Genomic DNA, 26,099 nt, shown 5'->3' with positions numbered 1-26,099 from the left:
CTGTCTTTCTGCTTTTCCCCCATAACACTTATTTTTTAAAATGCTATATAATTATGCTCACGGCTTATTGTCTGCTCTCTACCTTCTCCCCTCCCCCCATCAAAAAAAAAAAAAAGTTCTGAGCAATGATCCCTATTATGCTCTTTGAGGTATTTCAAAACCCTTTACATTAGGGATTGGCGCACAGGAGGTGTTCGATACACTTGCGTTGAAAGACAAGGGGAAATAGTCTGTTCTTTGCGGTTGTCCACTTGCCTTATTACCATTTACGCAGGGGCAGAGCTACAAGACACCAGCCTCAGCGAACACAGTTTCTTCCAGAACAACCGGGAACCCTGGAGCCCGCAACCCACGGAGTGGGGCGACACGAGCTGAATGACGTTCCGGGCACGTGATAGACTCAGTCTGGCCTCCCCACCGAGACAGGTGCGGAGAACTACACCTCCCAGACCCCTTGGAGGTTCTCGAGTGGACTACATTTCCCAGAGGGGTTAGCGGCCGCCCCACAGCCGCCCCCCTGCCCGCCCCTCCCCGACTTGTGTGGTGCCCCCGGCGTTTGAGGTTGGCTTGAGTGCTGTCCGCGCGTGAGATGCGCCCAAGCATTATTATCTAGGGAGGAGTCCCGACCCGAGGCTGCTGTCCTACCAGGGCTGTTCTGGAGCCTCCCGCCTGCGGCCCCCCGAATCCCCGAGGCCTGGCCGAGGTGAGCAGCAAAGAGTTCGCGGGTTGCGGGAGGGAGGACCGGACCCCAGGATGTTGCGGCGGCGGGACGCGGGACACAGGCCAGAGAGGCGCGAGCGGGACCTTTGTGGGCGCTGGCAGGCGGAGGGCCGTGCATCCCCGGCTCTGTCCTCCTGTGCCCCACCAGCCGTCCCACAGATGCGCCCCTGAACTCGGCAGGTCGGGCACTTCGTCCCCATTGGCCGAGCCCAGCCACCCTCCTGTGTCCTCCTGACCTATAGCCATTGTGCTACTTGCCCGGCGCCTGCCGGCGTTTGAATTTGCTCCCAGCCGGCGGTGAACATGAGAAAATTATTTCCTCGCCTTACCATCGCCACTGCCCTTCCCGGGGACAGGCATTATGAAATGAGTTGCAGGCTTCTCGAAATGGCAGAACCCAGGTCGTTGGTTAATGTGCCCGTTTTCTTTTTCCGAAGCAGCTTCCTCTAAAAATCTGGAAATTGTTTCCTTAACAGGAGAGGGTTAGAATTGGGTGGGAAAGCTTGAGGTGGAGAAGTGTTGTCACAGGCACGCAGGCAGGATAGTGCAGGTGCTCTGAAGCCTGCCCGGGTTGGCATTCTGGTGCCATCCTCACTGGCTATGTGAACTGGAACAAGTGGCTCCCACAGTACTCAGTTTCCTGCCCTCAGTTTGCTCATCTATAAAATAGGGTTACTGACAGTGCTACCTGTGCTGTGGGACTAAACGATGTAGGCGGTGCCTGGCACGCAATGAGACATGAGGAGTTGCTGTGTAACTCATAAGATTCCTAAGTCCTTTTCCTGAGTCCGGAAAAGAGCTGGGGCCTGGACCAGCATGGCCCAGCCCTTCTCTCTGGTCCTGTCGGCTCCTGGTTCCTTCTGATTTATCTCTGACGGTAGGCCATTCTCAGATGGCATAAGGATTTCAGGGCTGTTGATTCCGAGGGGTGGAGAGTAGAAGGGGCTTCCTCCTGGTTCCCTTTTTCTTCTCTCAGACCTGGCTTCTGGAGACTCTGTCCATCCTCAGGGGAAAGAGCCCAGAAAGAGGACATGGCTACTGAACAGAGGGAAGCAAAGTCTCAGGTGAGTTCATTGCTATCTCAGGTCTTAGGGACAGGTGGGTTTGTTTTTACCTTCAAACAGAGGTTCTCTCCTCAGTACAGTCTTCTCCAGTATTTGGAGCCCAAGTCCTTTAACCTTTGAAGAGTTGGCCCACCCTGGTGGATGGTCGATTCTGTTGGAATGCTTGCCTCCAACCACACATCCCCATCTATGACTAGTGTTTCTTTTCCTAATAGACACTCTTTTATTCATTAATCTCAATTCACTGTATTACTACTAATTTGACAGGATGCCACATGTCTTGGGGTCAGAACAAACAAACATGCACACTTGGCAGAGTTTCTTTCTAACCCGCCTCCTTCACTCACTCATGTCCCCCCACCAACCTTTGGCCAGAATACGTTTCTTTTCCTTACCACCCCTGAAAATCCTCATGTCTTCCCCAGGCTGTTCCCAGTTCCATCGTTTTTAGTTTTTTCTACATAGTAACTTCCTGGATTGTGCGCCTTGCTCCTGCCATTCTGTTGAAAACTGATTTGAACCTGCCATTTGTATCTTTACTTTGTGGGGATGAGTGTGGGGATACGGTTGAAGAGGTCTCTTGACTCCAGGGGCAGAGAGAAGACTCCTCAGGAAGTGGCAGGGAGGATTTTGTGGGATATCAGTAGTGGAGAAGAGGGGTATACAGGGTGTACAGTTAGAAGTGGGGCTCTTGAGCCTTATGGCCAAGTTTGTTTTTTTTTGTCTTTTTTGTCTTTTGTCTTTTGTTGTTGTTGTTGTTGTTGTTGCTATTTCTTGGGCCGCTCCCGCGGCATAAGGAGGTTCCCAGGCCAGGGGTTGAATCGGAGCTGTAGCCACCGGCCTACGCCAGAGCCACAGCAACGCGGGATCCGAGCCGCGTCTGCAACCTACACCACAGCTCACGGCAATGCCGGATTGTTAACCCACTGAGCAAGGGCAGGGACCGAACCTGCAACCTCATGGTTCCTAGTCGGATTCGTTAACCACTGCGCCACGACGGGAACTCCCTCATGGCCAAGTTTGAACTCCTCTGTTGCCATTTATGGGCCCTGGGCAGCTGCACCTCTCTGTGCCACAGTTTCCTCATCTGTAAAATGAAAACAACAACGCTGCCTACCTCATAGGGTGGATGAGAAAGTCACATGAGTTAGTACATGCAGAGTGTTTCCATCAAACCCAATCACATAGTAAATGTTTAATATATGGTGGTTGTGGTAGCCGAAAGATGTTATTCTAGAACATAATACTATTACTGTTCATGCATAGAAGTTACTATACAGTGTTTTTAGGACCAAGAAAATACTATCATTTCTTTACTCACCTTCATCTAACAGTAATAGTTAATGTTGTGGGGGAATATTTGTTCTCACTCTCATAGCAAAGCAGTAGTTATTACCCCCATTTTACACTTGAAGAAACTGAAAATCAAAGAAGTCAAGTGACCAGAAATCAAACCCACGTATGTCTGGCCTCTAAGTTCATGCGGGTTATCGTCCAGCCATGCCTCTGGTGCATCATTCAGAACACAGGGCAGGCCCAGCCCCAGTGTTACTGGACCTCTTCTGCAGTGTGATGTTGTATTTCATTTGGACCCATGAAATGCAGTGGTGGTTGATCTGAGACTGTGGCTAAGACCTGCCATTGCATTTTGGGTTGCTCTTTCCTAAGGCCTTCCCATTCCATTCCAACAAAGCCAGGCTGCTTTCTTTTCTTTTTTTTTTTTTTTTGTCTTTTTGCTATTTCTTGGGCCGCTCCCATGGAATATGGAGGTTCCCAGGCCAGGGGTCCAATCGGAGCTGTAGCCACTGGCCTACGCCAGAGCCACAGCAACGCAGGATCCGAGCCACGTCTGCAACCTAAACCACAGCCCACGGCAACACCAGATCATCAACCCACTGAGCAAGGGCAGGGACCTAACCCGCAACCTCATGGTTCCTAGTCGGATTCATTAACCACTGCGCCACGATGGGAACTCCCAGGCTGCTTTCTTGAGCAGAATCTTCTCCATCCCAGAGTTCCCATCATGGCTCAGTGGTTAAAGAACCTGCCTAGGAGCCCCGAGGTTGCAGGTTCAATCCCTGGCGTTCCACAGTGGGTTAAAGATCTGCTGTTGCTGTGAGCTGTGGTGTAGGCAGGTGGCTACAGCTCTAATTGGATCCCTAGCCTGGGAACCTCCATATGCCCAGGTGTGGCCTAAATAGACAAAAGACCAAAAAAAAGAAATCTTCTCCATCCCTACATGTAAGTCCTATATGACATTTCTCCCTAACCTCACCTGTTGCCCATATGTCAGTACTGTGTGGACTTGTACGTAAAACTCAGTGGCAGGATGTTTAAGACCAGAGAGAGAGGGAGTTGAGTTCTCATCATGGCTCAGTGGTTAATGAACCCAACTAGTATCAATGAGGATACAGGTTCGATCCCTGGCCTCGCTCAGTGGGTTGAGGATCCAGTGTTGCTGTGAGCTGTGGTGTAGGTCACAGACACAGCTCATATCCCAAGTTGCTGTGGCTGTGTCATAGGCTGGTAGCTGTAGCTCCAGTTCAACCCCTAGCCAGGGAACCTCCATATGCCGTGGGTGTGGCCCTAAAAAAGCAAACAAACAAAAAAAGACCAGAGAGAGAATATAGCTTCCAAGTGATGAGTTAAAAGAAAACTTTAGTTGTGGTCCTATTTCTGCCATTAATAAAGTATGTGACTTGGAATCTTGACTGCCCTAGACCTTGTGTACCTCATCCCTGAAATGGTGCAGTAGGTGAAGAATCTAGTGGTGTCACTGCAGTGGTCTGGGTCACTGCTGTGGCACAGGTTCACTCCTTGGCCCAGGAACTTCCACATGCCTTGTGCATGACCATAATAATAATAAATAAAATGAGGATTAAACTAGGAAATGGTGTATGATCCTATCCAGCTACACATTTTTCTTTTATGTTCAAATTCATGCATTTTTCTTATCTGCTTTGAGTACAAAGATCATTTCTTGTATACCCCCCAATGTGCCAATAATTTAATGCTTTTACTTACAATAAAAGTATTGCATGATCTGGGTGTTCCCTTTGTGGCTCAGCAGCTAACAAACCCGACTAGGATCCATGAGGTTACAGGTTTGATCCCTGGCTTTGCTCAGTGGGTTAAGGATCTGGCGTTGCCGTGAGCTGTGGTGTAAGTCATAGATGTGGCTCAGATCTGATGTTGCTGTGGCTGTGGTGTAGGCCAATGACTACAGCCCTGATTCGACTTCTAGCTTGGGAACCTCCATGTGCCATAGGTGCAGCCCTAAAAAAAAAAAAAAAAAGAATCAGAAAGAGAATGGATATGTGTACATGTATAACTAAATTACTGAAATTATCACAACATTGTAAATCAACTGTACTTAAATAGGAGTTCCTATTTAAGGTGGTGCAACGGGATTGGCAGTGTCTTGGGAGCGCAGTGATGCAGGTTTGATCCCTGGCCCGACTCAGTGCGTTAAGGATCTAGTGTTGCCTCAGCTGCAGCTTAGGTCAAGACTGCAGCTCGAGTCTGATCCCTGGCCTGGGAGCTCCATATGCTGTGGGGTGGCCAAAAATGAAAAAAATAAAAATAAATTAAAAAAAAAGGAAACTATACTTATATAAAACTCTTAAAATGAAAATAAATAAATAAAAAATTTTAAATTAAACAATATTGCATGAACATGGCAAGAAACTTTAGACAATAAAATAGGCACATATGTGTGTACATGTATGTATGTACATAGATCCTTGCCTGTATTATATTTGTGTATGTATTTTTTCCATACATGGAAAAGAAAGTCAAGTCACCCTAAATCCCACCATCTGGAAATAATTGCTGTCAGCCATTGGTTATACGTCTCTCAATATCATTTTCTTTTTTTTTTTTGTCTTTTGTCTTTTTTGTTGTTGTTGTTGTTGCTATTTCTTGGGCCGCTCCCGCGGCATATGGAGGTTCCCAGGCTAGGGGTCGAATCGGAGCCATAGCCACCGGCCTACGCCAGAGCCACAGCAACGTGGGATCCGAGCCGCGTCTGCAACCTACACCACAGCTCACGGCAACGCCGGATCGTTAACCCACTGAGCAAGGGCAGGGACCGAACCCGAAACCTCATGGTTCCTAGTCGGATTCGTTAACCACTGCGCCACGACGGGAACTCCTCAATATCATTTTCTATGTACATGTAAATTTTTTTACAAAAATGGGAGCAAACAATACATACTGATATACAACCTGGTTTTTTTTATATTTAACATTATCATGGCTGTCTTTTTAAATCAACAGTATTGGCTTTTACCACCAATTTTTATGATTGTGTGGTATTTTATATTGATATGATAATAGGTTAGATCTGAACCTTTACTATGAGTCAGGTATGGTTTTAAATACATTGTATGAAATATCTCATTTATTTATTAACTGTTTGGTAGCTTTTGAGAGGCAGTTTCACAGAATGGTTAAGGGTAGAGCCACAGACACCCTCCTGGAATTAGAATCCCAGAATTACCTCTAACCACTTGTGTGCCTTGAGACAAATTTCTTATCCTCTCTGTGACTTTTTCTCTTGTGTAAAATGAGGACAGTAATAGCACCTTTTACTCTAAAGATCAGTGGGAAGCTCTGAGAATAGTACTTGACCCAAAGAAGGTGTTCAATGAATGATAGATATTTTAATTTCCATTATTACGCTCTCCAAGTTTCAGGGAGCTCAAAGTAACCTAAGGTACTTTTAACCTAGCCTCCATCAGTGATTATTTAAGTTGTTGCCTTTTTTTTTTTTTTGCTGTTATTAACATCGTGATAAATGACCTATGTGTGTGCATTTCTGTGCATTGCTCTTTGTAAAAATATCGCAGTTAAAGAATATGCACATTTTAAAGTTTTTATTATGTATTATCAAATCACCATTAGAAAGGTGATTCTAATTAACACTCCCACCAATGGGCTTAGTACCTCCACGAGTCTCTTAAAAATAGTTAGCACAGGGCCTGGTTCATCCTTCCGGCTACGCAATATATATTCATCACAGGTCAGTTACTCCTTCAGCAAATGGCCTGGAACCTTCAGGAGCTAGGATAATAGAGAAGCATTCCATGGTAGCCCTTCTCCTCCCCACTGCCACCTTCTTCACCTTGTGGGACAGGTGGTCCTGGGTGAGCTGGGATGGCTTGTCTCTGCAGGTGACAGTGACGTTCGAGGACGTGGCTGTGCTCTTCTCACGGGATGAGTGGAGAAAGCTGGGTCCTTCTCAGAGGAACTTGTACCAAGACGTGATGCTGGAGAACTATAGCAACCTGGTCTCACTGGGTAAGGATGCTTCCCCTGTAGGTACAGAATTCGGAGATGGGGATAACTCAGCACCTGGTTCCCTACATGAAAGCTGTGGGGCATCAAAACTTGAGCTGAGTTTTGCCTTAACTTGGTACAGATTGGCTCTCGTGAATAAATCTGCCAAATATTTTCCCCCGATAGGCACAGATTTGGCCCATGGAAGGGACTGTGCACAGAGCTGCACGTGAGATATTCCTTCCTGGTTCAGGCAGCATCTTTGCACTGTGCTTGTTCTGTGATGTGTTTGCTTGTCTCAGCAGAGAACATCCCTCACTCCTCTTCTTTGACCCAACACTTGCCTTTTCCAACTCTCTTTTCTGGCCAGGTGAACATTGTGTAATCCATCTTTGAAAGGGAGTTGGATAGTATTTTCTCATTTTAAACAAGCTACCTGGTACATAATCCTTTTCATAGATACTTGTTTACAAATGGTAATTTCCTCTGTACAGCTAACGTATTTTCTCTTCTATAGAGAGTTGACGGTACCCTATTTCAAGGCTGTGTGTTTACCCTGTTTCTCTAACATACAACTGATTCTTACATTGTTATGCTCTACGGATCCCTTGCCTTTTCCTTAACACACCGTCTCACCCCATGGGGGCACAGCTTGCACACCTCATACAAACTCTTTGTATCATCCTCTGAATTCTCCACTCAGATCTGGGATACCTCTTTATGTCAAAAACAAGTTTGTTGTGGTTTTTATTTTTTTGATTTTTGTTGTTTTTGCCTGTGAGCAGGACTCCCATTTTCCAAACCCAAAGTGATCTCCCTGTTGCAGCAAGGAGAAGATCCTTGGAAGGTAGAGAAAGAAAGTCCTGGAAGCTTCTCCCCAGGTGAGTGGGTGGGGACTCTGCAGGCAGAGGGTGGTGAAGGAGCTGGGGTGCGGCTTGGAGGTGTTGCTGGGGACGTTTCTGCAGGTCCTCTGGAAGTGGTGGAGTAGGCACGCTTAGGCCCCGTCATGAGACTCCTCTTGGTCTCTGGTAATCAATTCACAAGTAATCACTCTCAGGACTTGTTTTTTTTTTGTTTTTTTTTTTTTTGTTTTTGTCTTTTTAGGACCACATCTGAGACATACAGAGATTCCCAGGCTAGGGGTCCCATCAGAGCTGTAGCCACTGGCCTACGCCACAGCCACAGCAATGCCAGATCCCAGTCACACCTGTGACCTGTACCACAGCTCACAGCAATGCCAGATTCTTAACTCACTGAGGGACACCAGGGATCGAACCTGCATCCTTGTGGAAACTAGTCGGATTCGTTTCCACTGAGCCACGATGGGATCTCCAGGACTTTTTTTTCTTATTCTTTCCTGTTGTTTCAGAGAAGGGCTACATTTTCATGTACTCATTCAGCAGACAAAGTGCATTTAAGAAATTGCAGATGATTTATCCTGAATGAAGCCCAGGATGTGTGGGAAAGAGATGAGGACAGAAATCAGATTAGAAAGCTGAGGGGCAGGGGGTCAAGTGGAGTGCTTTGGTACAGTTCTTAGAGATGTAAACTGTCTGTGGATGATGGAAAACAATTCAATGATTTTAAACAAGAATCATATGGTCCTTGGTATTTTAGAAAAATTGGGGAATTCCCCTCGTGGCTCAGCAGAAACAAATCCAACTAGTAACCATGAGGACGTAGGTTCGATCCCTGGCCTCACTCAGTGGGTTAAGGATCCGGCATTGCTGTGAGCTGTGGTGTGGGTTGCAGATGTGGCTCGGACCTGTGTTGCTGTGGCTGTGGTGTACACTGGCAGCTTCAGCTCCAGTGTAACCCCTAGCCCAGGAACTCACATATGCCACAGGTGTGGCCCTAAAAAAAAAAAAAAAGGAAAGAAAGAAAAATTGGTCTGAGTCCAAAACACTTTAAATGTCCTTGAGTAAAGGCATAGCTAATGAAGCTGAGGACCCCTAGGCTGGCACACAGCGCCACTGTCAGAAAGAAGAGCCCTGATGTGGGCGGAACTCCAAGGCATGGGAAGGGCTAAAGCAAGTTAGGGAGCCTTATTATGACCTGTCACCATTTCTGTGTAAAGAAAATCTCGCGGGTGTTTGTCTGTATGCATACTGTGTGTGTAAGTGCTAAGAGGAAAGGCAGGGGACACCTAAGCTGGTAACTACTTACGTGTAGAAAGAATGAAGTCCAGAACGGGAGTGATGAAAAGGGACTTTATTTACATGGGATGTTTCTAAATTTCCACCGAAAATATATTCCTGAAGTCCTTATTGTGTAATTTGAATTTAGTAAAAATGGTCACATCGTTGGGCTTAGATTTGAAGTGAGGAAAAAGTAGAGGTGGGAACCGTGTGGAGATTGTTGCATGATGTAGGCAAGATGCTATAACCCAGGCGTGGAGGAAGGAAAGTGCAGCGGGTTCAGGAGGGCAGGGGAAGGGCCCCTTGTTAAGGGTACAGGATGAGTTGGGAGTGGAACGGGTTTCATTTGAGGGGTGAGTGGAATGTGGGTAGAGGTGCCGGTGGGCAGCTCCGGAGGGTGTGCGGGGTTGGAACTCGATGAGGAGGTCAGGGAGCCCTCAGTGCAGATGTGCATTTGAAGCCTTGAGCTGAGCAGGTGAGGGAACGAGCAGAGGACAGAGTCCCAGGAAACCTCAAGGTTTACAAGGTGGGTTAAGGAAGAGGAATCTGTGGCTGATCCCAAGAAGAAGCCATCAGAGGAGAGAAATGGCAGAGGCTTTCGGGAAGATGGGGCTGAGAGGTGTTGAATCGGGGAGGCCTGGGCTCTGGGGAGCCAGGTTCGAACCCCCACCCACTGCTCTCCTGTCCTGTGATGAATGGGGAGCGAGTTCCAGGCCGGGCACTGGTGGTGCCGCCTTGGACTGAAGGACGCAGGTCCTGCCCTTTTGGAGCCCAGCTGAGGGCACAGGGGGTGTGGAAGGACAGACTGTGGTGGGGACCTCAGGGGAGGGCCCCAGGGCCGTGAGGACCTGGAACAGGAGGGCGGGTGTGGGCAAAGCTTCCCTGAGGACGGGCCAGCTCCCTGGATGTGAGAAGCCTTCAGACACTGGAAAGGGTGTGTGTCGGAGTCTGGAGGGAGGAAGCCACAGGGAGACAGGAGCAGGGAGAGGGAGGCAGGGACCAGATCCCCCTGAGCCAGGAACCCGGTCACAGCACCTGGTCTGTGCCTGAGAGCCGGGCACAGCCTCTGAGGCACTGAGATTGCCTGACCACAGGCACAGGTGTGTTCTGCAAGGATCAGCCTGCAGCCAGCGTGGAGCCAGTTGGCACAGATGTGGGAGGGCTTGTCTGAGGCTGTCGTGGGGTCCAGAGGAGCCAGTGATGGCCTCTCCCGATGTGGGCCCAGCAGAGAGTCTGGGACCAGGCTGTCTCCATCTGTGAAGGGGAGCACTTTCTTCCCCGTACAAGGTGAGGGGGGAGCCATACTTGGGTATCTCTGCTGATTTTGGGAGTTTTGGGAGAACTCTGCTGATTTTGTGGGGACGGCTGTGACCACCACAAAGTGCACCGAGGACACGGGCAGCCTGGAAGCAGTGAAGGGTTAGGAAGTGGGGGGGGTCACAGCCTGTCAGGTGTGGGCTGAGTCTGGGTGAAAGATCCAAGGAAGAGAAGGAAGAATTGTTCCCTTTCCCTTCCCCTCGGGGAGCCTCAGATCCATAGGGATCCCCCTTCCTGGGCTCAGTAGAGTAGAAAGTATGCCTGGAGCCCACAGCTGTCCAGAGCGACCCTGAAGCCTCCTAGTGGTGGTGTTGAGTCCTGCTCATGTTTATCCCTGAAGGAATAACTCCGAGTGGGTGTCTGGAGTTAGTAAGGACATCAGAGTTGACCAGCATGTGCATTTCTCTGGGTGGGATGAATCTCCCTTCCTTATTCAAAGGTGACCATCAGTTGGGGCATCCTGGGAGTGCTGGTATGTGGGTGTGTTCCTCCCGTACACCTGGGGAGTCTCCCATCTGCCTGGACTTACGTGCCCTTAGGGAGTTAGCGTTGTGGCTCAGTGGGTTAAGAACCTGACCAGTGTCAGTGAGGATGCAGGTTTGATCCCTGGCCTTGCTCAGTGGGTAATATCCGATGTTGCCACAAGCTGTGGCACAGGTCACAGATGCGGCTTGGATCTCAGGTAGCCCATGTCTATGGCTGTGGTGTAGGCTGGCTGTTGTGGTTCCAATTTGACCCCTAGCCTGGGAACTTCCATATGCTGCAGGTGTAGCTCTAAAAAGAAAGAAAGAGAGAATGAATGAATGAATGAATAAAGTGCCCTTACTCCCTGCGAGCTCAGGGTGCTCTTGGAAGTACCTCGGTGATTAACCCCAGACAACCAAAAAGCAACCCTTTGAACAGCCAATGACAGAAAGGCTTATGCTAGAGGGTAGGACTCCAAGTGTACATTTAAAATAATTAATTTCACTTCCAAACTATTCACAACTAGGAAAGATAAAACAAACAAAATAGAGAAAAGAAACTGTGTCATCCCTGGATCTGTGTGTTTTATATTGAGAGATGGGAGGAAATGGCCCCAAAAGGGTCTGCTTCCCATCTGCGTCTCTTGCTTAAGAAATGAGCCCAAAGTCTCATAGTTACAATAAGAATGATGTGTTTAAATCAACTTATGCACCTCACGAGTTCAGTTTACACCCAATGTGAAAGTATTCTTGAAATCAAAAATTAAAACATCCAGGGATGATCTAGGTAAACAATTACTCCACTGAAAAAGTGTTTCTCTGTCCTTGTTTTTTTCTCTTCCTTTGTTATATTAATGCAAGAATTCAGGAGTTCCCGTTGTGGCGCAGTGGTTAACGAATCTGACTAGGAACCAAGAGGTTTCGGGTTCGGTCCCTGCCCTTGCTCAGTGGGTTAACGATCTGGCGTTGCCATGAGCTGTGGTGTAGGTTGCAGACGCGGCTCGGATCCCGCGTTGCTGTGGTCTGGCGTAGGCCGGCGGCTACAGCTCCAATTCGACCCCTAGCCTGGGAACCTCCATATGCCGCAGGAGTGGCCCAAGAAATAGCAAAAAAAAAAAAAAGAATTCAGAGTGGACTGAACTTTTCAGGGTGATCCACTGAGAGAGTGCCTATGGGCTGCCATTCACTTACTGAGATTTGCTGGGGCTGCATCTGCCCAGAGGGCAGGGGTCATTTTCTAGTTTGCAGAAAGGTGCTGCAGGGGTTATAGCAGCAGCCTGATGAAATTGCATGCAGTGTTTTGGGGGGTTTTTTGTTTTTTGTTTTTTTTTTTGGTTTTTTGTGTGTGTGTGCCTTTTTAAGGCCACACCCACGGCATATGGAGGTTCTCAGGCTAGGAGTTGAATTGGAGGTGTAGCCTCCAGCCTACGCCACAGCTACAGCAACACCAGATCCGAACCATGTCTGCAACCCACACCACAGCTCATGGCAATGCCAGATCCTTAACCCCCTGAACAAGGCCAGGGATCGAACCTGCGTCCTCATGGGTGCTAGTCAGATTCGTTTCCACTGAGCCAAGATGGAAACTCCACATACAGTGGTTTTAAAGATTGGATTTCTCTAGGTGAAAGTGAAGCACAAGTGCTCCGGGCTCTGTTTAATGTGTTTGAGTCTGTTCTGCTCTCATCCCCTGCCATCCTTTCCTGCCACCAGTATCTGCTCTCCTTGTAGCTGCCAGAATAGTCTATTTGAAAGGTAAATCAGGGGAGTTCCCACAGTGGTGCAGTGGGTAAAGCAGCCAGTGTTACTGTGGTATAAGTCACAGCTGCAGTTTGGATTCAAACCCTGGCCTAGGAACTTCCTATGTCATGGGTGCAGCCAAAATAAATAGATAGATAGATAGATAGATAGATAGATAGATAGATAGATAGATAGATAGATAGATAGCAAATCAGGTCATCTCCCTCCCATGCTCAAAACATGCTCTGGCCCTACCCACCTCTCCTGCCCTGCCCTTCATTTGAGAATTATACTGGCCACCTTGTTGTTCATGAGATAGGCCAAGTAGGCTCCCACCTCAGAGCCTCTGCAGGTCCTTTTTCTTCCCCTGAACCATTCTTCCTGATTCATGAGCCTGCAAGACTCAGTTCCTCACATTGCACAGGTTCCTGCAAAGATGGCACTTTGTCAATTAACACAGCTTATCTAAACATGGCCCTTTGTCTTCCTCATTCTTTATTCCCTCATCGTGCTTTGTTTTCTTTTCTTTTTTTTTTTTTTTTTTGATTTTCATGACCACACCCTCAGCATATGGAGGTTCCCAGGCTAGGGGTCAATCTGAACTGTAGCCACTGGCCTACACCACAGCCACAGCAATGCCAGATCAGAGCCATGTCTGTGACCTACACCACAGCTCACGGCAACACCGGATCCCCAACCCACTGAGCGAGGCCAGGGAGAGAACCCGCAACCTCATGGTTCCTAGTCGGGTTTGTTTCCCCTCCACCCCGAGAGGAACTCCCATGCTTTATTTTCTTTCAGAGTACTTATCACTAAAAAAATATACCATGTATTTACTTATAATCTGCTCTTCCCTAGATTATAAACACCCTTATGCTAGGTTGTCTATATCATTTGTTTATATTTTCTGGTAACTAAAACAGTATCTGGTCAGAGTTGGCTTCCAGTTAATGAATACATGAATGATTTGGCTAGGTTAGTTGTAATGGAGACAGAAAGAGGGGAAATAGTTTCAGAGATATTCAGGAGACAAAAGTAGCAGGACTTGGAGGTGGATTAGATGTGGAAGTTAAAGGAGGCAAAGTTGTCAAGGATGCTTGCTTGGTTTGTGGCTTGTTCTGGGATGGACATGATATCATTTACTGGGATAGTGGTGCTAGGAGATCAGATTTGGGGGGATGATACAAGTTTGAAGTTTATCTAAAGATAATTTTACTTTTAAAAGAAATTTTCATTTTAGAACAATTGTAGATTCACCTAAGAAGTAGTACAGAGAGAGATCCCATTGGTCCTTTACCTAGTTCCAAAACTATAGTACAAGATATTGATGTTGAGTGTTCCCATTGTGGCACAGTGGTTAACGAATCCGACTAGGAACCATGAGGTTGCGGGCTCGATCCCTGCCCTTGCTCAGTGGGTTAAGGATCCGGTGTTGCCGTGAGCTGTGGTGTGGGTTGCAGACGCGGCTCGGGTCCCGAGTTGCTGTGGCTCTGGCGTAGGCTGGCAGCTACACCTCCGATTTGACCCCTAACCTGAGAACCTCCATATGCCACGGGAGTGGCCCAAGAAATGGCAAAAAGACAAAAAAAAAAAAAGGTACTGATGTTGATACAGTCAAGATGGAAGAATTCTTCTGTCATCATCATAAGGATCCTTCCTGTTAAGCATTTTTAGACACACCCACTTTCCTCTGTTCCCTGTCCCTGTTCCCCACCTCTCCTTGTTCTTAACCCTTGGTAACTACTAATCCATTTCTATAATTTTGTCATTTCAAGAATGTTATTTAAATGGAATCATATGCTGTGGTAAGGATCTCAGGGGCGGCTGGGGTCACTGCAAGGTGTTCAATCCTCAGCCTGGAGCAGTGAGCTAAGGATCCAGCATTGCCACCATAGTTGTGGTGTGGGTCACAGCTGCAGCTTGGATTCAGTCCCTTGCCCAGGAACTTCCATAGATCCTGGGGGCAGCCAAAAAAATTAATAAAATAAGAGTTCCTGTTGTGGCTCAGCGGTTAATGAACCTGACTAGTATCCATGAGGACATGGGTTCGATCCCTGGCCTCACTCAGTGGTTTAAGAATCCAGTGTTGCCATGAGCTGTGGTATAGGTTCAGATCCCGCATTGCTGTGGCTGTGGTGTAGGTCAGCAGCTGTAGCTCTAATTGAACCCCTAGCCCTGGAACCTCCATATATTACAGGTGTGCACCTAAAAATAAAATAAATAAATAAAAAGTAACGTAAAATAAAACAAAATGAATCATAGAATATGTAACATTTTAAGATTTTTTTCACTCAGTGTAATTCTCTAGAAATTTATCTAGGTAGTTTAATGTGTCAATATTTCATTCCTCTTGATTGCTAAGTTGTTTTTCATGACATGCATATACCACAGTTATATAACCATTCACTCATTGATGGACATCTGGATTGTCTCCAGTCTCTGACCATTTTATAAGTAACAGCTATAAACATTTGTGTATAGGTTTTTGTGCAGAAGTAAGTTTTCATTTCTTTGTGATAAACACGCAGGATTGTAATTGCTGGGTCATGCTCTCATTGCGTGTTTAGTTTTTGAAGACAGAGCCAAATTGTTTTCCAGAGTGGCAGTACCAACTTTCATTCCACCAGCAATGCAGCAGCACATATGTGATCCAGTTTCTGTACATCCTTGCCACCATTTGTGTTGTCATTACTTTTATTTTAGTCATTCCGGTGGGTGTACAGTGATATACACTGTGATTTTAATTTGCTCGGATCTGGCGTTGCTGTGGCTGTGGTGTAGGCCGGCGGCTATAGCTCCGATTAGACCCCTAGCCTGGGAACCTCCATGTGCCGCAGGTGCGGCCCTAGAAAAGACAAAAAAAAAAAAAAAAAAAAACAGAAGAAAGTTAAAAATAAAAAGATTCCCTGGGAGTTCCCATTGTGGCTCAGTGGATTAAGAACCTGACTAGTATCACTAATATCCATGAGGATTTGGGTTTGATCCCTGGCCTATCTTAGTGGGTTAAGGATCCGGCATTGCTGTGAGCTGTATAGGTTGCAGACTCAGCTCAGATCTAGCGTTGCTGTGGGTGTTGCTGGCAGCTGTAGCTCTGATTGAACCACCCCCTCTCCGCCCCCTTCCCAGCCTGGGAACTTCTATATGCTACAGGTGCAGCAGCCCTAAAAAGCAAAAAAAAAAAAAAGCGATTTCCCTTGTGGCACAGTAGGTTAAGAATCTGGCATCGTCACTGCAGTGGCTTTTGTAGCTGCTGTGGCAGGGATTCGGTCCCTAGCCCACAAACTTCCACATGCCAGGGGAGTGGCAAGGAAGGAAGAAAAATAAAATTTCAAGTATCATGTGTTCAGCAGGTGGTCACAATTTGGGGCTAGGCACACAGGCTAAAGCCAAGAAGATAGGATCGCCATCTTTCTTTTTTTTTTTTTTTTTGTCTGTTTTACCATTTCTTGGGCCACTCCCTCGGCATATGGAGGGAGCAGTAGCCACTGGCCTACACCAGAGCCACAGCAACGCAGGATCCAAGCCGCATCTGCGACCTACACCACAGCTCACGGCAACACCGGAACCTTAACCCACTACGCAAGGCCAGGGATCGAACCTGCAACCTCATGGTTCCTAGTCGGATTCGTTAACCACTGAGCCACGACGAGAGCTCCCATCTTTCTTTTTTTAAAAAAGTCATCTTATTTTTTTTGGCCATGCCCATGGCATACAGATGTTCTGGGGTCAGGGATCGAACAGCAGAGTAGTGACCCATGCCACAGCAGTGACTAATGCTGGCTTAGCCTACGGAGCTACCGGGGAACCCTACTATCTTTTTTTTTTTTTTTTTTTAATGGCCACACCGTAGTCTAATGGGCCAGGGGTTGAATCCCAAACAACAGCAGCAACCTACACTGCAGCTGCAGCAATGCTGGATCCTTTAACCCACTGGGCCTCCTAAGTAACTGTGACCTGAACTGCTACAGTCAGATTCCTAACCCAGCAGGCCACACTGGGCTCTTCTACCCTCTTTCTTAATGTTTACATTTCAAAAAGATGGCTCCTGGGCTCTGGGAAAAAACAAAAAACAAAAAAACCCTTTCTGGTTCATAGTGCTAGCAGAGGCTTTTAAAGTTTACATACATATCAAAGGCTCAGAGAAAGGATTTACCAATACAAATTTTCTCAAAGAATGTTCAAAAAAAAAAAAGAAGAAGATTGGAGTGGGGAATGTCTTTCTCTTTTAACTACAGGGGAGATTCAGTTTTTAACTTTTCATTAGCAGACTGCTAATACCCTACAATCCTAGAAAACTGTAACCACCACCTACATCCTCCACTATCCAATGATAGTTTAGATACTATTCAAAGCTCACATTTCCTTCTGTTTCTCTTTGTTTTTGTTGCAGAAATGGTCACACTGTATTGTGATTGCTTGTTGAATTCTTTGTCTCTGATGTTAAACTAGGCTCCTGAAGGAAACTACTCCTTTTCATCATTGGACCCCTGATGTCTTAGACCAGTGCTTAAAACAGAGCCTGACACATTGTACAACACAATAAAGATTTGTTGAAGGAATAAAGAGTAATCACGTTTGTTTAAATAACAAGATGTGATAGGCTAAATAATGACCCCCTAAAGTTATCTGGGAACCTGTGATTGTTACTTTAATATCCCAGAGAGACTTTCCAGATGTGAATTAATTAAGGATTTTGAGGTGGTGAAATCCTGGATTATCCAGGGGGCCTAAACGTAATCACAGTCGACTTTATATGATAGAAACAGAAGGAAATCTGACACAGAAAGCAGAAGTAGTGTAATGATGGATGCAGAGAGAAATTTGTGGGGTTTTGTTGTTGTTGTTTAGGGCCACATCCACAGCATATGGAGGTTCCCAGGCTAGGGGTCTAATCAGAGCTGTACCTGCCAGCCTACACCACAGCCACAGCAACTCGGGATCCAAGACGCATCTGCAACCTACACCACAGCTCGTGGCAACGCCAGATCCTTAACTCACTGGGCAAGATCAGGGATTGAACCTGTGTCCTCATGGATGCTAGTCAGTTTTGTTAACCACTGAGCCACGATGGGAACTCCAACAGATATTTGAAGATGCTGTGCTGTTGGCTTTCAAGGTGGAGGAAGAAGCCACGAAACAAAGAATGCAGCTCTAGAGGCTGGAAGAGAAAGGGAGTGGATTCTTCCTTAGAGCCCAACACCTTGGTTTCAGCCTAGTGAAACTGACTTCAGACTTTTGGCCTCTAGATAGTAATTAAGAGAGTTAAATTCATTGTTTTACGCTGCTAAATTCATGATACTCTGTTACAGCAGCCACGGGAAACTAATACACAAGATGAGTTCTCTGAGGATAAAGTCAGTGAAATAATACTGAAAAGGTAGGAAACTGGGGTAGGAATACAGTAAAAGTTAGTAGCAGTAATTAAAGAATAATGAGACCCTCAACTTAGGCATATTTTAGTGATGGCTGTTGAGACATTTCGGTGATGGAATTTAATTAAGAGCATTTGGTGACTAGGCTTGGAATGCAGGGGACAGAAAGTTTTGAGATGAAATTAAGAATTTATGGCATGAGTTCCCACCGTGGTACAGTGGTTAACGAATCCGACAAGGAACCATGAGGTTGCAGGTTAAATCCCTGGCCTCGCTCAGTGGGTTAAGGACCTGGCATTGCCATGAGCTGTGGTGTAGGTCATAGATGCTCCTTGGATCCTGCATCCAGGATCCAAAGCATCCTGTGTTGCTATGGCTCTGGCATAGGCTGGCAGCTACAGCTCCAGTTGGACCCGTAGGCTGGGAACCTCCATATGCTGCAGGTGCGGCCCTAGAAAAGACAAAAAAGAAAAACATATGGCAGAGCAACTATAAGGTTATGATGACTTTCTGAACCAGGGAAAATGGTAAAAAGATTTGAAAAAGCATTTGCCGGGTCCATATCTGGACAGACAGAAGTATAAAAAAATACTAGAATGGAGAGTTCCCACTGTGAGGCAGTGGGATAAGAATATGACTTCAGTGCCTCAGGTTGCTGCAGAGGTGCAGGTTTGATCCTGGCCTAGTGAGGTCGGTTAAAGGATCTGACTTTGCCGCAGCTGAGACACAGGTCACAGCTGTAGCTCAGATTCAGTCCCTGGCTTGGGAACTTCCATGTGCCATGGATGCAGCCATAAAAAATAATAATAATAGAATGGAAATGCTAGTAAGCCGTTAGAAATACCATGTAGGAGTTCCCGTCGTGGTGCAGCGGTTAACGAATCTGACTAGGAACCATGAGGTTGCGGGTTTGATCCCTGCCCTTGCTCAGTGGCTTAATGATGCAGCATTGCTGTGAGCTGTGGTGTGGGCTGCAGACGCAGCTTGGATCCCGTGTTGCTGTGGCTCTGGTGTAGGCTGGCAGCTACAGATCTGATTTGACCCCTAGCCTGGGAATCTCCATATGCCGAGGGAGTGGCCCAAGAAATGGCAAAAAGACAAAAAAAAAAATACCATGTAAAGTATTTTGATAAAAATCAGGACAGTCATTCATGTATCAGATGTTGGAGTGGATGAATCACCTAAGGAGAGAAGAGGTTGAAGATTAATCTCAGAGTCCTGAAGTTCCCATCTTGGCTTAGTAGAAACAAATCTGACTAGCATCGATGAAGACTAAGGTTTGAATCCCTGGCTTTGCTCAGTGGGTTAAGAATCCTTCGTTGCCATGAGCTGTGGTGTAGGCCAGCAGCTACAGCTCCAATTGGACCCCTAGCCTCGGAATCTCCATGTGCCAAAAGACAGAAAAGAAAAAAAAAAAAAAGAATCTCAGAGTCTTGAGAGCCAAGGAGAATCTAGACCTAATGACAGAAACTAACCATGCGCAGAGGACTACTATTTGTCATTTGTTAGACCTTTTGCCACCTGGCAGAAGAGAGGATGTGATGTTGAATCGGGGCTTGCTGCTCACCACTCACAAAATCAAATTCACAGATGTGGATAGAAAGAAAAATTGTCTTTAATCATGTGCTGGCAATCTGAAGAGATGGTGGGTTCGGTGTTCCCCATAAACCACCTCTGAAGATTCTGCTTAGCCATGAAATCCTTTAAGGGAAAGGAGGAAAGTAATCTTAGTTAATCATTGAGATGGGAGGTCAGAGTGGTCACCATCCCCCACTGCATGTAGGCTTGTTGACTTCTTGTGATCTTCCTCGAGGCTTATCTTGTTCACACAGTTTGTTCATGAAATTACTGAAGGGAGGATATCTGGTCATCTGTTAATTACTTATTCTTCATTTCTACTTCTTTTATCTATGGAAAGAAACCAACAAGCTAGTCAAGGAATTATGTGATTAAAAGATTTGAAAGGTGTGCTTGGGTCAGAGATGAGTAGAGCATGGGTGTGCCTGGCTAAAAGTTAGTTGCAATATAGCTTTGCTAGACTGACAAGGGCTTGTTGCTGAGGGCAGTTTCCTGCAAAGAGCTGCTTTCAATGAGTAAGATCTTTCTGGTCTCTAAACTTCTGACTAGTTCTTAGGTAGCTCAGGACCAGGCTTAATTGGTCTAAGACAGACCAATGTGTGAGTTGCACTTCAGGAGGTAGGTCTATAGGCCTTGCTAAAACCAAAAGGAAGAAAACCCTAAACTGTTCATAAGGAACACGTGGGAGGGCCACGGTTCAAGGCTTTTCTTTTCTTTAGCAGGCAGCATGAATTTAGGACTGAACTGTTGGCACTTTATGACACTGGGATGAGTACAACTGATATGGCCCCATATAGCTATAGGCTTACAAGGTAGTTATCCTCAGCTGCAGATCATGAGTTGTTTTTGTTTTGTTTTGTTTTGTTTTTTTGCTTTTTAGGGCTGCAGATGCAAGGAATGGAAGTTCTCGGGTCAGGGTCAAGTTGGAGCTGCAGCTGCCAGCCTAAGCCACAGAAACCCTGGATCCGAGCCAAGTTTGCAACCTACACCACAGCTCATGGCAATGTTGGATCCTTTAACCCACCGAGTGAGGCCAGGGATCCAACCTGCATCCTCATGGACGCTATGTCAGATTCTTAACCCAGTGAGCCACAGTGGGAACTCCACCTCTTGCAGGTTTTGTTTTTGGTTTTGTTTTTGTTTTCTTTCTTTGCCACAAAGCAAGCCCTTATTTAGATAGCATTAAATTTATTTCTTCTACACGTTTAGTCTCATCTAATTATGTGAATTGTTGGCAATTTCTCTCTTCCTTCCTTCCTTCCTTCCTTCCTTCCTTCCTTCCTTCCTTCCTTCCTTCCTTTCTTTCTTTCTTTCTTTCTTTCTTTCTTTCTTTCTTTCTTTCTTTCTTTCTTTCTTTCTTTCTTTCTTTCTTTCTTTCAGGATGTAAGAGCAGTCCTAAAACCACAAAGTCAACTCAAACTCAAGGCTCGTCATTTTGGGGGCTGATAAGAAAGAGACTCAAAAAAGATGAACCCTGGAACTTCATATCCCAAAACCCTTGCAAATATGAAGACAAAATAAAGAAGCAGAAGGACGAAAATGAAAGTTTACAAATTATTTCAATCACCCATACAGAAATCCTCACTATAGAAAGAAGCCATAAAAACAATGACTTTGGCCAAAACTTCAGCCTAAAATCAGTGTTTATTAAGCCACAGAGGCTTGCTAGAGAAAAAATACCATCAAAATATGAAATGCAAAGAAATAGCTTTAAACAGAATTCAAATTTACTTAACCAACCAAAAATGAAGACAGCAGAAAAACGCTATAAATGTAATATATGCGAAAAAGCCTTCATTCACAATTCATCCCTTCGTAAACATCAGAAAAACCATACTGGAGAGAAATTATTTAAATGTAAAGAATGTTTGAAAGCCTTCAGCCAAAGCTCAGCTCTTATTCAACATCAAAGAACTCATACTGGAGAGAAACCCTATATATGTAAAGAATGCGGGAAAGCCTTCAGCCATAGTGCATCCCTTTGTAAACACCTAAGAACCCATACTGTGGAAAAATCCTATAGATGTAAAGAATGTGGTAAATCCTTCAGCCGAAGGTCAGGCCTTTTTATACATCAGAAGATCCATGCTCGAGACAACCCCCACAAATATAACCCAGGTCGGAAGGCATCCAGTTGCAGCACATCCCTTCCTGGATGTCAGAGAATTCATTCCAGAAAAAAGTCCTATTTATGTAATGAATGTGGCAACACCTTTAAGTCTAGTTCATCTCTTCGTTATCATCAGAGAATTCACACAGGAGAGAAGCCTTTTAAATGTAGTGAGTGTGGGAGAGCCTTCAGTCAGAGTGCATCTCTCATCCAGCATGAAAGAATTCACACTGGAGAAAAACCCTATAGATGTAATGAATGTGGAAAAGGCTTCACTTCTATTTCACGACTTAATAGACACCGAATAATTCATACCGGAGAGAAATTGTATAGTTGTAATGAATGTGGTAAAGCCTTAAGTTCCCATTCAACACTCATTATTCATGAACGAATTCACACTGGAGAAAAACCATGTAAGTGTAAAGTGTGTGGGAAAGCCTTCAGACAAAGTTCAGCGCTCATTCAACATCAGAGAATGCACACTGGAGAAAGACCTTATAAATGTAATGAGTGTGGGAAAACGTTCAGGTGTAACTCATCTCTTAGCAATCATCAGCGAATTCATACAGGAGAGAAACCATATCAATGTGAAGAATGTGGGATATCTTTTGGCCAAAGTGCAGCTCTTATTCAACATCAAAGGATTCACACAGGAGAGAAACCCTTTGAATGTAACACATGTGGGAAAACCTTTAGGCAAAGCTCATCACTTATTGCCCATCAGAGAATTCATACTGGAGAGAAACCCTATGAATGTAATGCATGCGGAAAACTCTTCAGCCAGAGGTCATCCCTTACTAACCATTATAAAATTCACATTGAGGAAGACCCCTTGAAAGTAGATTTGCATGGGTGAGATCCTTAAACCAAAGCTCTTTAGAGTACACTTGGCCCTGTGTATCTGTGGGTTCCACATCCACTGATTCAAATAACCACAAATTTTAAATATTCAGAAAAAAAAATTCCAGAAAATTCCCCAAAGCAAAACTTGAATTTACCACACACCAACAACTGTTTAATAGCATATACATTGTATTAGGTGTTATAAGTAATTTAGAAATTATTTTAAGTATCTGAGAAGATATGTGTAGGTTATATGCAAATTCTACACTATTTTGTATAAGGTACCTGATCATTCTCAGATGTTGGTACCTGATCATTCTCAGATATTGGTATCTGTGGGGGTCCCATAATCAGTTCCCATGGATACTGAGGGACAACTCTATACACACTTGAGAATGATTTAATAAATGTAATGAATAAGAAAAAAAAACTTCTATTTTAATTTAGTCCTCATCAGATATTAAATTCTAAGGATAAACCTTGACTGTATAATAAATATGTGGAAAACTTTCATACCTGTCAGTCACTTTTTAAAATATCCTGAGACAAGTAAATAACAATAGCAAGTATTCATTTTCACCATTTTTGAGTTAAAGGCAAGGTTTTTCTATCTCTTTATATAGCATTGTACACTATATGCAATATGTAAACAGAAAAATTTGGGTGCACATTTGCTGGATTTCTCATTAGAAAGACACCAACGGTAAAAGCTAATATAGCATATTTATTATAACAAACATTTTATATAGCAAACAAAATCTTAAAATATGTGCATTTTTAGAGCAAAAGACCAAATAGCAGATTAAAAACAAACTACCTCAGTGTTTGGAACTTACCTTTTCCTAAACTGTTGTCAAATTTTGTGCATGGTTTTCATTAAAAAGGCAAAAAAAAAAATCCTCTGTTCTTCCTTTACTTTTTAAAAAAACTTATTGGAGTATTGTTGACTTGCAATGTTGTGGTAGTTTCAGGTGCACAGCAAAGTGAATCAGTTATATATACATATATCCATTCCTTTTCGAATTCTTTTCTCATATAAGTTATTACACAATGTGGATGAAATTTCCCTGTTCTATACAGTGGGTCTTTGTTACTTATCTATTTTATATACAGTAGTGTGTATATGTTAATCGTAACCTCCTAATTTATCCCTCCCCCTAATGTTTCCCATTTGGTAACTATAAGTTTGGTGTTGAAATCTTTGAGTCTGTTTTGTATGTTCCTTGTATCATTTTTATTAGATTCCACATATTGGTGATATATTTGTCTTTATCTGACTGACTTCACTTGGTATGGTAATTTCATGGTCCTCCATGTTGCTGAAAATGGCATTATTTTGTTCTTTTTTATGGCTGAGTAGTATTCCATTGTGTATGTATATGTATATATACACCACATCTTTATCCATTCATCTGTCAGTGGACATTTAGGTTGCTTCCATATCTTGGCAACTGTAAATTATGCTTCCATGAAAATTGGGGTGTGTGTATCTTTTTGAATTATGGGTTTTTTTCCAGATAGATGCCCAGGAGTAGGTTTGCTAGATCATATATATGATAGTTAATAGTTATAGTTAATATATGTTTATTTTTTTAAGGGACCTCCATACTGTTCTACATAGTAGCTGAACTGATTTGCATTTCCACCAACAGTGTAGGAGTGTTCCCTTTTCTCTGTACCCTCTCCAGCATTTATTGTTTGTAGGTTTTTTGATGATGGTCATTCTGACTGGTGTGAGGTGATAACTCATTGTACTTTTTTTTTTCTTTTTCCTTTTTTGGCCACCTTGTGGCACATGGAATTCCCGGGCCAGGGATCAGATCCGAACCTATGCCACAGCTATGGCAACACCAGACCCTTTAATCCACTTCACCAGGCCGGGGGGGGGGGGGGGGGGGGGGGGGGGGGGAGAGCGGGAATCAAACCTGCCTCCTGGGCTGCAGAGACACTGCTGATCCCATTACACCAGGGTGGGAACTCTACTTCAGTGTAGTTTTAATTTGCATTTCTCTAATAATAGGTGATGTTGAGCATCTTTTCATGTGCTTTTTTGACCATCTGTCTATCTTCTTTGGAGAAATATCTATTTGGATATTCTGACCATTTTTTAATTGTTTTTTTTTTCCCTAAGGTAAAGCTGTATGAGATGTTCGTATATTTTGGAGATTAATTCCTTGTCAGTCATTTGATTTGCAGAGACTTTTCTCCCATTCTGTGGCTTATCATTTTGGTTTTTTAATGGTTTCCTTTGCTGTGCAGAAGTTTTAAGTTTAATTAGGGCCCACTTATTTTTGTTTTTATTGTCATTACTCTTGGAGGCAGATCATAAAAGATACTGCTGGGAGTTCTCTTGTTGCACAGCAGGTTAAGTGTTCAGTGTTGTCACTGCAGTGGCTTGGGTCACTGCTATGGCACAAGTTTGATCCCTGGCTCAAGAACTTCCACATGCCATGGGCATGGTCCAAAAAAAAAAAAAAAAAGATATTCCTGTAATTTATGTCAAGGAGTGTTCTGTGTATGTTTTCCTCTAAGTTTTATAGCATCTGGCCTTATGTTTAAGTCTTTAATCCATTTTGTGTTTATTTTTGCATGTAGTGTAAGAGAATATGCTCATTTCATTTTTTTATGTGTAGTTATCTAGTTTTCCCAGCACCATTTAATGAAGAGACTGTCTTTTCTCCATTGTATATTCTTGCCTCCTTTGCCATAGATTAATTGGCCATATATGTGTGGGTTTATTTCTGGGCTTTCTATCCTGTTCCATTAACCTATATTTCTGTTTCTGTGAGATACTGTTTTGATGACTGTAGTTTGGAGTATAGAAGTCAGGGAGCCTATTCCTCCAGCTCCATTTTTCTTTCTCAAGATTGCTTTGACTATTTGGGTTCTTTTGTGTTTCCATACAAATTTTAAATTTTCTTGTTCTAGTTCTTCGATAAATGCCATTAGTAACTTTTTAATGATTTTTATTTTTTTCATTATAGCTGCTTTACAGTGTTCTGTCAATTTTCTACTGTATAGCAAAGTAACCCAGTCACATGTACTTATATACATTCTTTTTCTCACATTATTATGCTCCATCATAAGTGACTAGATATAGTTCCCAGTACTATACAGCAGGATCTCATTGCTTATCAATTCCACCATTAGTAATTTAATAGGGATTACAATTAATCTGTAGATTGCATTAGATAGTGTGGTCATTTCGACAATATTGATTCTTCTAATCCAAGAGCATTGTATATCTTTCTGTCTATTTGTGTCATCTTTGATTTCCTTCATGTCTTTTAGTTTTCTAGTTACTTCTAAACTACGCCTAACAGTCTCCCAAATTTATACACAATTTCTAGTTTTGTTTTCAGAATTATTTTTTGTTGTTGCTTTCAAGTCTTCTTTATTATATAACTGTACTTGCTATGTTCTAAACAGCATCTTAAGTAGAAAAATATGATTTCATTATATAATCACTTTAA

The 26,099-nt window shown here is 44.3% G+C and overlaps 1 protein-coding gene across 3 annotated transcripts; it reads left to right on the top strand.

Moving 5' to 3' along the window:
- Positions 1-499: 499 nt before the first annotated feature.
- On the top strand, positions 500-23,461 carry ZNF354B (zinc finger protein 354B). 3 transcript variants are annotated; one of them, XM_047777927.1, is made up of 5 exons: positions 500-703; positions 1,729-1,784; positions 6,959-7,085; positions 7,850-7,945; positions 21,054-23,461. In XM_047777927.1, the coding sequence occupies exons 2-5, from the start codon at positions 1,752-1,754 to the stop codon at positions 22,637-22,639; spliced, it is 1,842 nt and encodes a 613-aa protein (XP_047633883.1). In that variant the 5' UTR covers positions 500-703; positions 1,729-1,751; the 3' UTR covers positions 22,640-23,461. The 3 variants fall into 3 exon arrangements, with proteins under 3 accessions (XP_047633883.1, XP_047633881.1, XP_047633884.1); XM_047777925.1 differs by having other exon boundaries at positions 1,697-1,784; positions 21,054-23,459; XM_047777928.1 differs by lacking the exon at positions 21,054-23,461 and adding an exon at positions 17,114-17,286 and having other exon boundaries at positions 502-703; positions 1,697-1,784.
- The last annotated feature ends 2,638 nt before the right edge of the window (positions 23,462-26,099 follow it).

Source organism: Phacochoerus africanus, chromosome 4, assembly GCF_016906955.1.
Source record: "Phacochoerus africanus isolate WHEZ1 chromosome 4, ROS_Pafr_v1, whole genome shotgun sequence".
Classification (NCBI taxonomy): domain Eukaryota; kingdom Metazoa; phylum Chordata; class Mammalia; order Artiodactyla; family Suidae; genus Phacochoerus; species Phacochoerus africanus.
Note: the sequence above shows the minus strand (reverse complement) of the source record. Positions and strands in the feature narration are given on the sequence as shown.